A 15,817-nucleotide genomic window follows, 5' to 3' on the forward strand; every position below is an offset into this window, starting at 1 on the left:
ACAGCTGCATCCGAGCGATTTTTAGAAGGCGGCCGAAGTACACACCAGGGCCGGAGCGCTGCCTCTGCGCCCCATCACCCTCGTCAGCCTCCACCTGTCTGCCCGAGCAGCGGGCCTTGACTGAGGAGCGCCTCGCCTCCTGACTCTGCCAGTGTTCGTTCCACGAGTCGCGCTGAGGAGATGCCGCCACCCCGCAGCAGCAGCCGGCAGCAACTCCACCAGACGCATCAGCAGGTGCACCACCAGACCCGCTATCCCACACACGAATACGTACACTGTAGCTATGAGAAGGAAGTCGTTTGTGATCAGGCCAATCCCTCGCTGGCCGAAGCAATAGTGCCAGTGCAGCCGTTACCGTTCCAGCCACCGCCAATATCGCACCACTGCCAGCAGCAACGCAAGCACAGCCACAGCCACAGTCCGCACCACAGTCGCCACACATCGCCGCATTCGCCGCACCACACGACGTCATCAGTCAGCCAGCAGCAGCAGCAGCAGCAGCAGCATCAGCAGCAACAGCAGCACCACCAGCACCACTCGCACCACAGTCGCCACCGCCGGAGGATGCGCCAGGGCAGTGGCAGTCTGCCGGGGGCCCACCAGTCGTCGGCCAGCCACTCGGTGGTGCGAGCGCCCATCTGCAATAGTCGACGCCACCGCTCTGTGACGGATATATCCCTGAATGCCTGCCAGGATCCAGCCTGTTCGGATAGGGAGGTGCAGGAAATCCTGGTCAGGCGTACCTGTTGCAACACTGCCACCAACAGCTCCTCGCGCACTGAACTGGCCCAGTGTTTTGCCGAGGAGCTGTATGGATCCTCGCGCAGGCCAAGTAGCTGCTGCACCAGCTCCGATTACTGCTACCAGACGGACTCCACCAGTCTGTATGGCTCGAGATCTTCGCTAAGTCGCAACAATTCCATCAAGTCCGCTTCGGCGGTGGCGGTGCGCAAACATCACAGAAGTCAGCGAAGTTTGTTGCCAGAGCATCGCCAGCCCAGCTACACTTCGATATCGTTGAGGGGCCTGAATGCCAGTCGCCCCAACAGCCAGTTGGGTTCGCTGACATCGATTTTCGATCGTGCCAAGAACATGGCGCCCGACCAGGGATCCACTCTCGAGCGTCAGAGTTCAAAGGGCGCCCTGAGCAGCACCGAGCTGCCCGAATACGCCTGCTCCCCCTCGCCCATTCGCTGGAGCTTCCTGGCCGATGGCCGTTCGCCCTCCGAACTGGACGGAGCTGTGGGCGGCGGTTCGGGAGGGCTGGAGGATGAAAAACTGGATGCCTGGCAGGTGAACGAACCGGAGCCCGAGAAGAAACCCTGCAGGAAGATGACGACCAGCAGCACCTCCGTGTACGATGAGGGGCCCAGCACTTCGGCGGCAGCAGCGCGCAAGCGTCGCGGCAGCAAAGGGAGTCGCGGCAGCAAGGGCAGTGGCAGTGGCAGTGGCAACTACCACTGCGAGTTCGAGGACGAGGCCACCACCACTACCACCACCACGGTGATGTTCCATCAGGATGTCGGCGAGGCGTACAACAACTGCTGCAGCAACACCAATTACAACTACATACAGTGCAACAGCTACTTGGATCAGGATCTGCAGATCACCAGCGAGGACATCCATCAGTATTTGTCCAAGGGCGATGCCACGGCCAGTGATATACTGAACAACTCGAAGAACTATCCCTTTCAGCCCTCAAATGCTCTAGAGTTTCAGTACAAGAACAATTTCCAACAGGGTCAGAGTGCCAACAACAATAATACGAATACGAACACAAACACCACCAATACGGCTTCCAGTGATGCGGCCGAGTGTTTCCAGAGCTACAGGGCCAGCTCGAAGGAGACGAATCTGAACCAGAGCTCCACGGAACAGCTGTCGCCCACAGACATCAACCTGTCGACGAGCTCGAACAACATCAACATTGTGTTCAGCAGCAGTCTGGAGAGGAATGCCAACGAGGTGAAGTTTATCAACAACAGAAGTGCTGGTGCTGGCGGTGGTGCAGCTGGCAACTCCGAGGTGGGCTGTGAGGGCCATCATGCCGGGTACTTGCCGTACACCTATCCCAGCTATGACTACACCAACATGTCGGGCAATTCGCACTTCGACAAGCCACTGGGCATAGACGAGCTGCCCAAGGAGTTTGCCGGGGCCGGTGGCGGAGGTGCCTCCACCACCAGTGAGCACTCGTCGTCGCTGCCATCGCCGCAACCGCTGACACACCACCAGCAGCTGCACCACTTTGAGTCCTTCGACGCCGCCTCCGAGCACAACTTGCTGGCCCAGCCCATGTCGCCGGGATCCCCGCTGTCGGGGTCCATTAATCCCGCTGGGGATGATTTTGTGCAGATGCATCACTACCATCATCATGCCACCTCACCACCACAATCGCAATCGCAAAAGCACTCTCAATCGCTAAGGCAAACGCAAACGCACCCGCACCACAGCCACACCCATGCCCACGCCCATGCGCACCAACACCAGCAGCAGCACCACCTGCTGAGCCACCCGAGTGGGTCGCACCACGCCTACGATCTCACCGAGGAGCAATTCCGCTTGGGATCGGCCCTCAAACGCGTGCGCAAGCGAGCACGCAAGTACACCGACTTCCTGCGCAAGAAGTGAGCGGAACCGGGACTCACAGTGCATCCCGCCTCCTCCTCCTCCTCCTCTGCCCTCCCTTTAGATTCACCCTACTTCGGCCGCAAGTATCTGGTGGTCTCGAAGCGCCGATCGCAGAGCCTGGACGAAGACTAATCACGTGGCGACTGGACAAGCAATAATCACTAAAGCAGCGCTGATGGACAGCCCGATGGACAGCCCTCGATCAGAAGCGTACTTAAATTTAATTACAATTTTTACACTGCCAAAAAATTAAGAAAAAATTAAAGTTAATTTTGTGCTAAGCCAAAACTCTGTTTAAAGCGAGGATCACACAGAAACACAAACACAGGCACAATGGGGAGGGTGGATTTTTAAGGGAAACATAAAGCGGGAATAAATGTTTTTCTTTAAAATTATAGGGATTACCTCTCCAAATTTACAATTGAAAAGTCAAAATAGTTAAGAGGTCTAACGAGACTAGATAAGAGTAGAAAATATCAGGTTTTCTTTAGTTAGAAAAGGTAAATAAAAGCTCCTATTGTGTTTTCAATAGATCTTTTAACACCTGGCTTTATGTTTACCCTCGAGAGTTTCACTCCCCCAAATGCACAAATCACACACACACGAATCACATCGGCTACAAACACAAGAGGAAGATGAACAACGACTATTTTAAATAATGAAAAGAAATACTTAAGCTAACAGTGCGTATACATAATAAATACAAGCGATAGGTGAGAAGGACATTTGTATATTCAACTTAAACATTAAGCGAAGGTTTTGCATTTGCATATTTAAATTGACTAAACCCATATACATAGTTAAGAGCCAAGGCAAATGGAAATAATAATGCACACCTACTCAAGCCTAGATGATAGAGAAACCAATCTAAAATACCAGTTAAAGCTAGCTATAAGAATGCGATGGATCAGATCGGAGCAGCGCCACAAGATTTAGAGTTTCAGCAACCGCAACTGCAAAAGCAACTGCAACTAAATAATAATATTAACCATTAATTAACAACCGAAAACGGAAAGACAACAGCAACTGTAGTTTGGCACACTAAAGGCAAAAGTTTAATGTTAAAAGGGAAAAAAAAGAGTTAAGATTACACAGAAAAGTGAGAGTTTTGTTAGCATTTATTTGATATGCGCGTTTTTTCAGGGACTGCTTGCGATTTTTGTAACAAAGCAATAAGCCGTTTTGCTCAAGGATTAAATACGTTTACGTTTTTTCCCGACCCCACAAATCTTTTCGATTTCCGCCAGATTCGTTTCAAGTGTATTTTTATCCCCAACAACTGTCTTCCAATTATATTTTCTAGTCGTATCTCTCTGTAGCCTCAGTTGCTTTCGAAAACTCAAATAACTAAATGTAAACTAAGCACTCCAACTTAATTTAATGGCCGTTGAATCAGACGTACCTTGCGTGAGAATAAAACGAGAAAATTGTAAATAACTGCTGTTAATTAATTAATAACCTAATTTACGAGTAACTAACTAAATGAACTTAATTTGTAGTCATTAGCCGAGGCGAATCATTATTATTAGTGAACCGAAAATAATAAATATAAATGCACTGCCAAAAACAAAGGTTTTAAATAAATGAACAACAACAAACAAGAACAAGATCGAAGTGGAGACACCAAAAACTCCAAAAAAAAAAACAAACAAAGACGAAGTTCGCAAAACCAAATCGAAAATGAAAACTGCTGTAAATATAAGAATGAATACATATAGAGAAATCATAGACATTTTTTAAAGGCACATTAATTAACGAGGAGCATGCAATTTGCAGATTTTCTACATTATTTTAATGAACTAAGCAAAACAATAATGAGTTTAAAGGAATTACGAAACCAAAAAAACCAAAACAAACAAAATTAAAAATGCCAAGCGGCCGCGCGATTTTGTAACAAAATCAAAAGACAGAATGTTAACATTGCGTAAAGTTAAATCAAGCAAAAAGTATAGACATAAAAACAGACAACACTAAATGGCAACAACCACCCAAACACGGCACCGGAAATAGAAGCGGAAACGGAAACGGAAACGACTACTTGGTTGTGAGTTCGATCCGATGGTCTGGTGAATAACTGGTCTTAAGTTGTGTGCACTATTCGAACTGTAAATAACAGATCAGAAGACGTAGCAATTAGCCGTAAATACCACCCCCAAACAAACAAACAAAAACAAAAAAAAAAAACGGACAGAGTTACAGACATTATCCAGTAATAGGAAATCGACTATGGAAAATAACTAAATCCGAGGCAAACCATTTTCAAGTTCACGTAGCCAAGACACAAACTTGCCCGAAAGTTACCCAAAAGACCCTCGAATCGGAGAGATTTCGATCCAGGGCCACGATAATCACACACACTCACCACAAACCAAAACCAGCTGCAAGAACTAGAGAGATGCCGTTTGAAATATATATAGCTGAATTAACACAATTAACAATGACATAATGCCCTAGCGATTTTTTTTACCTGTTTGTATTTAAGTTTGTGGTTCGGATATGTTCTAGCATTTGCCATAGCCACATATAGTTGTGTACATAACTAGTTAAAATTGTGCATACAGAACGGTTATCTTAAGTATATAGATACACGCAAAGGTGAATATTAGAGAGTCCCACACAAAAACAAGCAAACACACTTAAAAACCGATACTGACTTGACACAGATTTAAATTCTGGTACACTGGGAGAATCGCAAGCCCCAATTTAGGGGCTGGATGGAGAGGACAATGCGCGGAAAATAATGCGAAATAATAATTATATTATTAATATACAACAATAAACTTGAACCTAGGTATATGATTCTGAATTTAAATAATTTTTAGTAAAGCAGAACAAAGAAAACAAAAAGAAAAGCAAAAACCAAAAACCGAAAACTCTAAACACTTGAATGAAATTAAAAGACAACTTATTAAAAATACAAATAAAAAATTGATGAATTAAGTAAAGTAAATTGCTCAATTTAGCAGAGAGTATAAATAAAGAATTATACGTTAAGTAATAATTTCAAAATACAAACTTGTCTTATTTCTGGGAATGTGGAATTCAGGGTAAAAAAAAAGAGTATAGCTTACAACGGTGGAATGAGAGAGCGATGATCGAGAAAAGAAAGAAAACTTGGATATCGCTTTCTTCGTTCGATCTAAAATTGTTTGGCCGATAAGATATTTTACTTTTGGCTTTTAAATACTAGTCATATTGCTTATGTGGCCGCCTGTTTAACATTAATAATTATTCTACAATTAAATTAAAGAGGTTTTTAAATACCGAAAAAGTTTTGAAATGTTCTAAATTAATAAAGAAAACATTTTTACGAAACGTTTTTTAAATGAAATATATATGTTGTTTTACAAATATTTCAACTGTTTATGTAGTACAGAAAAAGGATAAATAGCGATTCTACAATTAAATTTAAGAGATTATTAAATACCGAAAAAGTTTTGACATGCTCTAAATTAATAAGAAGAAAACATTTTTATAATAAGTATTATTTCGTTTATGGAACGTTTTTTAAATGAATAAATAAGTTGTTTTTCAAATATTTTAACTAAGGATAAATAGCTATCTCTGGTCTCGATACTCACCGATAGGCAGGATTGCTGTGCGCATGTCCAGGAAGTGTCAAATTTTGGTGACAGCTCACGGAGCTTCAAGTGTATATACCGTTCCTTCGATGGGGTGTGTAAACGAATCGAATAAAATGGAAATCTTAAGCATTTAAAATGCTAACCGCCCTGCGTCGGAAAATTCGGTTTGGAATGCAGCGCACGGTTTTAATTGCGGTCCTGCTGGCGGTGGGCATTTTCAGCTACGCCTTCCTTAATCTCAAATTCTGCTTCAAGTTGATGTCCCACCGGAGCCTCAACTTGATGGTAAAGTAGAAACAATTACATATATCATTTAATGGAACACTACACTTTTTAAATATACCCCAACCAAACAGTGCCAAAAATTCGAAAAGCATGAGTACAGCGGCGCTCTGTGTGAAGAACTTTGTGGTTCTCAGTCTTCCTTCGACAATTTTCAGTGTCCACTGAACGATATGAAAACTATTCTGTTTACGGCCGAGAAGAATGGCGATATGTATGCGGTGAAGGTAGGTCGCGTTTTCCGGCTTTGCTTGACAAGAATACGGTTTCACTATTTCCCCTTTAAGCTGGCCCGGCACAATGATGACGAACTGAGCTGGACGAACAGCAAAGGGGAGTCCATATATCCCAAGCTCGAGGAGTTCCATGAGATCGTAAAGCTGCACATCATACTGGCCTATAATGTCACCCTGGACGATAATATGGTAAGGCTCTGGAAAAAGTATTTATAAATATAAGGCTCTAATCAGACATAATACGATTGGGAACTGGACATTTATAATAATAATAATAGAAAATACAGATGCAGATAGTAGTAATATTTTGAGCTTATGAAAATGGCAATCAGAATAGTTAATGATCAAATATGTATAATACCATAAACTAAATGGGACAAATATAAATAAAATTTTTTTGTTGTTATACAAAAATTGTTATCTAAAAATGCAGTGGAGCGGTTATTTTAAGGTGTTATTAACAGTTTTCACTCTTTTTGAACAAATAAAACAATACCATAGTTTTTTAATATCCTATTTGTAAATGGTTATTTAAAATAATGATATATTAAAAGAAAAGTTGTTAAGGCGATACTTTGATCTATATTTATGTATATATTTATATGTATATAATATTATATTTATATATTTATATTATATTTAATTTCGCATGAGTATTATATTTTAGAAACATTTTTCATTAATTACTTTCAGATCCGTGCTCTGGTTAACCAGGAAATATCCGATGATAATTCGCAGCAAATGGTTAGTTTTTGGAGGCTGTTCAAGGACAACAACTACATGATGGGCAAGCTCTTCGACGAGGAGTCCATATTCCCGGCAGTTCTGGGCTCCTGTGGACCCTACTATGCCACCGAGGGATTGCAGATCGTGCAGTCCAACCCCAGCATTATGCAGTATCTGTGGGTGATATGAATGTGCTCCGGCTGATCGACTGATTGTGAGTGTTTCTAACCCTTTCAGGGCCTCCAATCGCCTGCAACGGCTGAAGCACGCTCTCAACATTATGGAGTACATATTTCGACTGGATGAAATGAAGCCGGAACCACTGAAAATGTGCAAGATGCAGGTGAATCGCTTTGGAACCGCCTCCGAGCGAAGACTGAAGTACCAGAGTGCCGAGCATGTCTATGTCGAGAGCCAACTGGACAAGCGTTTGTCGAGGGGCGTCAAGTGCCACGCCCACCAGGACTGCCACTTCCACTCCTGCCGTGGACTGTGCGACGAAGAGAAGCAATCCTGCACGCACGTCCAGCAGAACAACAACTTTCAGATATTCTGCGAGCACATCCTTCTGGGCGGAGGAACCTTCCAGCCCGGCCTACTCAGCGGTGCGCGCCTCTCGAAAGCACTCCAAAAGCTGGTGACGATGTGCGTCCAGCCGCCCAAGGAGCATCAGGTGCCGGGACGCCAGTGGGCGCCCAATATGCAGCTCGCCCTGAGGCTTTACAACGAGCTGAAGCAACTGCACCAGGCAGCAGCCACATCCGCAGGATCTGACATTCCCGACGAGGGACAGGCTCGCCGGGGAGTCTAAAATGCCCGGAAATCTGAAAAAACTCAAAAATCGACAGATGGTAGATCAATTGGCGCACAGCTTGCTCAAAACTGGTGGCATTTTTACAACTAGTCTTAGTTAAATAAACCCAAATAAAACAGAAAAACGCTTTTAACTAACTACATCCAATCCAGCTTCTCAGCTCAAAATATTAGCTCAAAAAGACTAGATTGTTTAAAAAGTCAATTAATTGATTCACCCTTAGCATGTAAGCCTTTATTTTATTGTAAAACAACTTTTGACTAAACCTGCACAACATTTTGAAGTCTAAAGTTATAGGAATGATATATCGATTTTATATACTCTTTAGGAACATTGTTTTTTATTATAATTTTTAATAAAAGAAAGAAAAAATATGTCTTAGGAAGAGGAAAATATTATGCCACATATTACCATATCAAGGTTTTGGCTAATATGTATTCACGAAAATTCTAAATAATTATTAGAATAGTTATCCCTATAAAAATCATTGGTGTTTCAAAAAATATCAGCTGTCATAGTAATTTATTCAGAGTACTCAGATTCTTCACCATCAGAACCATTTTTAACTTCTGCACCATGAGTTTCATAGGAATAGGAAACGTTTAAATACGCGTCATCAATGTCTTCTACCTGCAATACAGAACATTCTTAAATTCCGCTAGGTAAGTGTCTTTATAATACTTACATGAAATCTCGGAAAAGTTGATTCGTGATGTAGAGTAAGTGTCAACGGTTCTTGAAGTGCAGGATCCCTTACAGACTTTAGAATGGTGTTAACTTCGCTTACAAAGTTTGGGGCCTCAGCACCATATTCTGAAAATTTCAATGTCACGCAATCGAGCTTTTGACAAGATTGAAAAATCGGCAGTAAGCCATTGCTTTCTATTCTGGCCAATTCTACACCATTCTCAACTATGGACAATGATTTAAGTTCGTTTAGTTGACTTAGGTCTGACAAGTTGTCACATGTATTCATCATGAAGTCAATATTTAATTTTGTAAGCGATTTAATTTGCGATATTTCACGGATCTCAGCAGAACACACAATTGGTGTTTTCAATTCTCGTAACATTGGCTCAGTTTTAAGACTAAAAGCACGGAAAAGTTCATTGACCGGGTGCCATGTCTCACAGATGATCAGTTCTTGAAGATTTTTTATTTTTGCCAAAACATCTAAGCCCGGCTCACTGCGCAATATGCATTTTAAAGACTTCAAAGATTCAAGCTGGCTCAAATAGCAACATTCGATGAATCCAATTGGGAACTGCAAGTCCAAATTTTGGAGAGTATATGGTAACTTGTGTACCAAATCTCGCAAAAGATTTTCAAAATTAACAATTTTGCCTCCGTAACAACTTTTTATTACCAAGTGCTCTAGATTTGGCAGTCGAACTATCATTTGAGCACATTCTGAACTGCAGAATCCTGCATCCAATTTTGTAAGACCATGTATTTTAGAAATTTCAGACATTTCTGCTATGTTAAGAGTTTTGTCCGTAATTTTCAAATGCTTCAGCCTAGTTCTACTATTTGAAGAAAACGCTGCAAATAAAATATGTAGGGAATCGCTTCTATCTAAACTGTTCACGGTCAATTCTTCAATATGCGAGTTTGCTAACTCGGACAAGGATTGGGTGTCTTTCACTTCAGAGAAATAGCAATTCAGTTTTCTCAGTGACCTTATTTGGGAAACATTTGCAACTTCTTCGGGAAGGAAATCTTTGGTTAATGCAAATTTTTGAATTATATTCTTTTCGGAAAGTTTTAAAAAAAGTGGCGTCAGATTTATGTTTGAATCTTTTGTAAAAACTATCCCAATATTTTCATCTTGAAATATATTTAAGTCCTCAAGATTATTCAAGTTTCCCAATTTCTCAATTCCATTCAGATTTGAAAAGGAGCCCGTTAGTTTCTTAATAGTTTGTATTTCAGACATTTTTGATATGTCTTCAAAATCTGTTTCTTCTAATTCCTTTAGATTTATTTCTTCGATGGCGCTGAAATTGCAGGTGGCGAATGCTTCGAAGAGTGAATTAAGTGATTTAAAATTTGGCCACGCTGAGATTTTGAGGGTGCTAACGCCCGAAAGTTGAGCCAGAGGAGTCAAAAGTTCGGCATCTAAGTTTACTCCCACATATATCTCCAGCTTTTTTTCCTTTTTTTTAAAGACAATATGAAATCGTTCGCACTTTATGGAAGCTTGCACTTGACATACGGTTAACAGTTTGGGTATAAGCCTTGAAGTATTGGAATCAATAACATCGTGGCGAACTTCGATTCGCAGGTGTTGCAGGTTAGTTAATTGATTTAAGGACTCCATTAAATGCCATTTGAAAAAATTGCACTCTAAAAATCGAACTGACTCTATTTTCGCAAGTTCTATGCACTCTGATTGATCTAATGTTTGGTAATTCATTTTAATCGATTTCAGAGCAAATGAACCTTTGGGGACCATTGATTGTAGAAAGTGTGCAATTGTGTTGCATTTTTGATGTATAACCAAGCGACTTAGATTGGGTAGCTTTGATAGAGAACCCAATTGGCTAATGTACGACTGCTCATTTAATTTTATCACAAGTTCTCCATCGCGACGGTCAAACTTAATCCTTACTTGATTACTTGCTATGGTTACTAGTGATTCCTCTACTGAACAACTGTCTTTCAATTCTTGATTTAAATCGTATTTGCTTATAAAAAAAAGGTTCGAATTAGGTGAATTACACATTTTACGCTTATCTAATAGTTCGCATATCTCCAAATAACTTAACGAGTCAAAAGTCGCAAACGTAATAGGCTGACTTTCATCCATTATACGATCTTCGGTGGTCAGGGTCAAAGGTCGAAGACTTTTGGGTCTGTGCCATCTTTTTAAATCATTAAAGAAAAGCAATTGTGAACCGCTTTTTTGGATTTTATCTATAGTAAACTTTTTAAGGTTCGGCAACTTAGCAAACGATGCAAATTGAGTAACATCGCATCCCGGGCCTAACGTAATTCTCAGCACTTCAAGATTCCCACAATGGTTTACGATACTTGAAAGACTACCATCGGGTACAATTTTATCCAAGTTCAACTTTTTTAAATTTGGGATAAGCGTGCAAATCTTTTCTAATACTTTTTCTGTAATATTTCCATTTAACATTAGCTTCGCAAAGTTTTTAAGGTCCGTTGTGAATCCTTAAAATAAAATTAGTTTAAGGCATGTGAAATAAGGGATTATAAATATGATTATAATATGTTGTTACCTTCAAATACAGTGATATAATTTTTAATTTCGTTCTCGGCATATCAATTTTACAAATATGTATGTATATAACAAGACCTTGACTTACCTTTTATTCCAATGATTACGTAAGCGAGATCCCTGTGGTTATCTCTACGATGGCCAAAGTATAGCTCAACAGCAAAAGGATTTTCTTCTCTGATAGTTTTTAGGTGGGATATAAAAAATAATTCGTTTCTGTTTGATGACTTGTTGACTCGTAGGTCTATCAGTAACTTTGTGACTCCGCACGCAAGAGCCAACACAAGTTCCTCGTACAGCTGTTTGTGATGAGTTTTAAACAGGTCCAGGAGTGGTTCATGGGCCAGCACGAGATTTATTAAATCATCGTAATGATAAGCTTGACTCAGCCAGCTGCATTGCTCTTTCTTCTTGCAATTAACAATCACGTAATTCATTATCTCCAAAAAGCATTTTTCGGTAAGTACAAATTGGCCGTTTGCGTCCATTTCTTTGACTGATCGATGTGTCTATCGTTTACTTAAATAAAGGATGAAAAATAGACCAAATTATATAAATATTTAAAATTATAATTAAAAATTGCCTGTTCAAAAAGAAAATAAAATTTTTTAAATATTTTCGACTAATCTCGGTATTCTTACATGTGTATTTTTGCAAGTGACCTTATTGCTGTGATTTTTAAAGAGAAATCAAGCTTAAAAATGTATGTATATTGTTTGTAAGTATCTCGACAGTAGCACATACATATATATGTATATGATAAGTCAATAAATATTTGGGTGTTTGTATATATTTATGAATGCGCATATTGCGTAAATTCGTGCTTTGTTCAAAGGAAAGAGAGATCGGGGAGGGCTTGATTTTTTTTTTATAGCGTGTACACAAAGAAAAATAATTTTAAGCAAAATGAAATCGGTGTTCTTTCATGTTTTTTTAAATTACCCCGTATTTTAAATGAAACAGTTTTTTCTCTGCGTGGAGATAAGACTCATTTCGTGGTTCTTAAGAATTTTAAGAGTCAACCAAGGGATTAACAAATTCTTAAGAATGAAATACAGACTTTTTATGTGTTTTTTTATATGAAACATACATATGTATTTACGTTAGGGTGGTTTAAATTTGTAAAGCAACTTTAGAATTCTACTCTACAATTTATACAATTCCAAAATGAATTTTTTAGAAAAATTACAGTGTGAGGTTTAGGAATTGGATTTCTAATTTTTACTCACAGGTACTGTTACTTTTAATAAAAAAATTTATTCTAAAGGATAATACGTGACGTATGAGTAATGTTTGTTAAGTTAAAGTTAAGTTTTTTTAGAATCAATTTTTAGCATTACAAATTCAACCACAACTCTAGTTTTTGTACCACCCTAATGTTATTTTAGAAATATTTTGTAGGCCCGGATTGAACACGTTTGCATCCACCCGCAAAAATCGCAATTCGCATAAGTGCAGGTGCAGTGCAAAAACGTAAGCAGTCAAGTACAGTACTCTCTCTAAAGAGTTATTACTAGAAATGCAAAACTGCAGATAATAAAATAAATATTTAACACACTTTTAAAGCACTTAAAAGAGACAACACAAAGTAAATACCTGCTAGATTGACGATAAAGATCCTATTCACTTCATAAATTTAGAGGCACACGTGTTGGATTTTTCAGGGAAATGAAAAGCCTTGCGCAAACTTCTAGTTTTGTACTCTGAATGGGGATGAAACAGCTGATGAGGCTTGCGACACTTCTTCTTTTTTATTAACCATTCACATACAAACGCATTGACTGTAGTGTAGCGCCAAAATTCAAAATTTTCTTAATATTTTTTCGCATTCTGGGATTTTGGTTGAATTTTAGGGAAAACAACAAGTGGGATATCATGAATAAATAAAATGCAAACAAGCTAAACCAAATCAAACATTTCAATTGTATTTTTTTCAAAGCATGTTTATAACGTGATGAAAACCCCAAAACATGATTTGTACGTAAGCTGTAATTCACAGGGCTGGTGTTTAAGCACCCATAGCTGACAAAAAGCTGGCTGATCCAGCACAAGGCGCCAAATTTAAAAAGTTTCAGTTGAGTATGTTGAGTTTATTCAGCTACTTTTGCTTTATTATTATTCACTTTGAAAATTACAGATTACATGCTTTGTTGGTTACATACAATTTGCATATTAGTTTCTGGATATATTTAAATTTTCAGCCACCGCCGGGGTCAACTGTTGATCTCGACTGGCATTTTCCAAACGTTTTCCCGGGGGAAAAGCCACGAGGGCCCGACTAGCTTGCCTGCTTACTTGGCTAAAACACAGATTAACACGTTTACTTCATGCTGTTCGCATTGCACTGGCGTACATAATGTCGTATTTGTAAGTAATAATTAGATTAGTTAGAGTAATTAGATAAACTAAAACACACACATTTCAATTACCACAATTATCTAGAATTTCGACTGGGGGTTTAAGTACAACAATTAGTTAATCGGTAAGTGCCATTAATATAATCGAAAAGAATTCAGTATGTTACATGTTGCGATCGATCGGCTGTGAGTTGAGTAGCTCTACGAGTTAAGTGCAAAAATGTAGAAAATGTTGTGGCCATTTGAGTTCCTCTCACTGTGCGTTTGCTTGTCATCCGATCCATCGATCCTACGATCCGATCCGATCCATCGTCGCGACTTTAACAATTAATTACGAATTAAGCCGGAGGTTCGTTTCACAATTTTTGTAAAAAAATACATTTATGTTCGCTTCCTACATTTAGCTATGCTAAATCATTATTGTTATTCTCGCATTGATATATTCAAATTGCATTCATATTCATGTTCCAGACTGTAGCCGGTGAATCCGTGTGTTTGGTTGCTTTCAGAGACAAAATCGATTCAAAAGTATCGTGTGTGTGTGTGTGTGTGTGTGTGAACAACCGCTTAGTAACTTTGTCTCGTGTTTTTTACAATTATTCGTTAAATCAAATCCTGGTCCTGGTTGAGTACTTTTGCTTTTGCGAGCGACACTTACTTGTAGCTTGAATGACTCTGACTTATCCTCGTATCCTACACTGTACATTATCCTTACTGTCTCCTGACTACCAACTAACATAAACGCACAGACACCGAAGAGAAATATGCTTTGAAAAACTGGATATTGGGTATACAGGTTGCTTTCGCTTAAGTGCTAGTTTTAAGGTATTAGGGTTCCATTTTTGATGACTGCTTACTCTATATGTGTTGTGTTTCTCTTTTTTTTCTGGTGAAAAGAATAACTGAAAATGGAACAAAAGTTGCTAAAATCAAAATCAAAATACAACTGAGCAGGCTTTTGATTTATTTTGGGCATTACTAAAAATTAGGATAATTAAAAACTTATTCTTTCTGGTTTTGATTACGTTTAAAGCTTACATATTTTATTTGTAAAACATAAAGTACAAATACGCTTTGCATTGCATTCGTAAACTAAAGTTAAGCTTAAAAATATTTTCACGAAGTTGCCGCACTCGAATTAGTGCCATTACACGAATCTCTGCTTTAGTTATCCAAAGCAAATCATAAATCATTATCATACGTTTAAACTATAATTAACATTTAGCAGTTAAACTAAAACTAGGTATCGAACTAAGGCTAAAATAGTTATACTCTTACTCTGCGTTCAATGCGAATACAAATACGAAACGAAAAGATAAATTGCTTTTGATTGTGAGTAGTTCTCGACTGTCGTTCGTTATGAAATCAAATGTGGAAAATTAAAACTAACAGCAAAGGAGTCTAGTTAAGTTAAAAATGCACACAATGTCGAGCAAATAATACTTTGCGTTTCATATACACAAATCCGTAAACAAAAAGCAGAAAAATACACAACAGAAAGGCGGCTCAAATTGGAAACTAAAAAAATTGAATGAACGGAAACGCAGGCGATGACAAATAAATAAATTACAATTACAAGTTACATACAAATTAGGATTGAGTATGCGTGTGTATCTGGGTGTGAGCAAAACGATCAGTGAACAGCAGTGCGAGTCCAATGCTCACTTGGGTGGCATAAAGGAAACCCTTTGCCCAAAACACATTACAATATCATTTGCTGCTCGCTTGCTTTCAATCATTTTGCGCGCTTTCATTTGGAATTGGAATTCTTCCTCAGAGGGCGTTCACTTGTTTTTGGTTGACAGGGGATTGGAGAGCATGAAGATCAGGTCGTTCTGCTGTTGCAGGATCTGGTTAAGCATGTCGCGCCATCCTGCGTAGTTGTCCTGCGACGCCGCCTGGCAGATGATCGTCATCTCCGGAATTTTGGGGTCCGTTGACCT

The 15,817-nt window shown here is 39.7% G+C and overlaps 4 protein-coding genes across 5 annotated transcripts in view; 2 read left to right on the forward strand and 2 right to left on the reverse strand.

The window, feature by feature from the left end:
* Positions 1-5,489, forward strand: part of LOC128258958 (glucose transporter type 1) — an 89,016-nt gene extending 83,527 nt beyond the window's left edge. The window contains 1 exon segment of the mRNA XM_052991007.1: positions 5-5,489. Coding sequence (XP_052846967.1) covers positions 5-2,631 — 2,627 coding nt within the window. The 3' untranslated portion in view covers positions 2,632-5,489.
* A 760-nt stretch (positions 5,490-6,249) lies between these two features.
* LOC128258965 (divergent protein kinase domain 1C) lies at positions 6,250-8,410 on the forward strand. The gene is made up of 5 exons (XM_052991016.1): positions 6,250-6,500; positions 6,572-6,724; positions 6,785-6,922; positions 7,427-7,635; positions 7,697-8,410. Exons 1-5 carry the CDS (start codon positions 6,351-6,353, stop codon positions 8,268-8,270), a joined length of 1,224 nt encoding a protein of 407 aa, XP_052846976.1. The 5' UTR covers positions 6,250-6,350; the 3' UTR covers positions 8,271-8,410.
* Positions 8,411-8,658: 248 nt separating this feature from the next.
* LOC128258960 (uncharacterized) lies at positions 8,659-13,216 on the reverse strand. 2 transcript variants are annotated; one of them, XM_052991011.1, is made up of 4 exons: positions 13,114-13,216; positions 11,606-12,026; positions 8,959-11,450; positions 8,659-8,903 (listed from the first exon to the last, which is right to left on the reverse strand). In XM_052991011.1, exons 2-4 carry the CDS (start codon positions 12,003-12,005, stop codon positions 8,796-8,798), a joined length of 3,000 nt encoding a protein of 999 aa, XP_052846971.1. In that variant the 5' UTR covers positions 12,006-12,026; positions 13,114-13,216; the 3' UTR covers positions 8,659-8,795. The 2 variants fall into 2 exon arrangements, with proteins under 2 accessions (XP_052846971.1, XP_052846970.1); XM_052991010.1 differs by having other exon boundaries at positions 11,606-12,036.
* Positions 13,217-13,601: 385 nt separating this feature from the next.
* Positions 13,602-15,817, reverse strand: part of LOC128258957 (triple functional domain protein) — a 47,882-nt gene continuing 45,666 nt past the window's right edge. The window contains 1 exon segment of the mRNA XM_052991006.1: positions 13,602-15,817. Coding sequence (XP_052846966.1) covers positions 15,659-15,817 — 159 coding nt within the window. The 3' untranslated portion in view covers positions 13,602-15,658.

Source organism: Drosophila gunungcola, assembly GCF_025200985.1.
Source record: "Drosophila gunungcola strain Sukarami chromosome 3L unlocalized genomic scaffold, Dgunungcola_SK_2 000005F, whole genome shotgun sequence".
Taxonomy (NCBI): Eukaryota; Metazoa; Arthropoda; class Insecta; order Diptera; family Drosophilidae; genus Drosophila; species Drosophila gunungcola.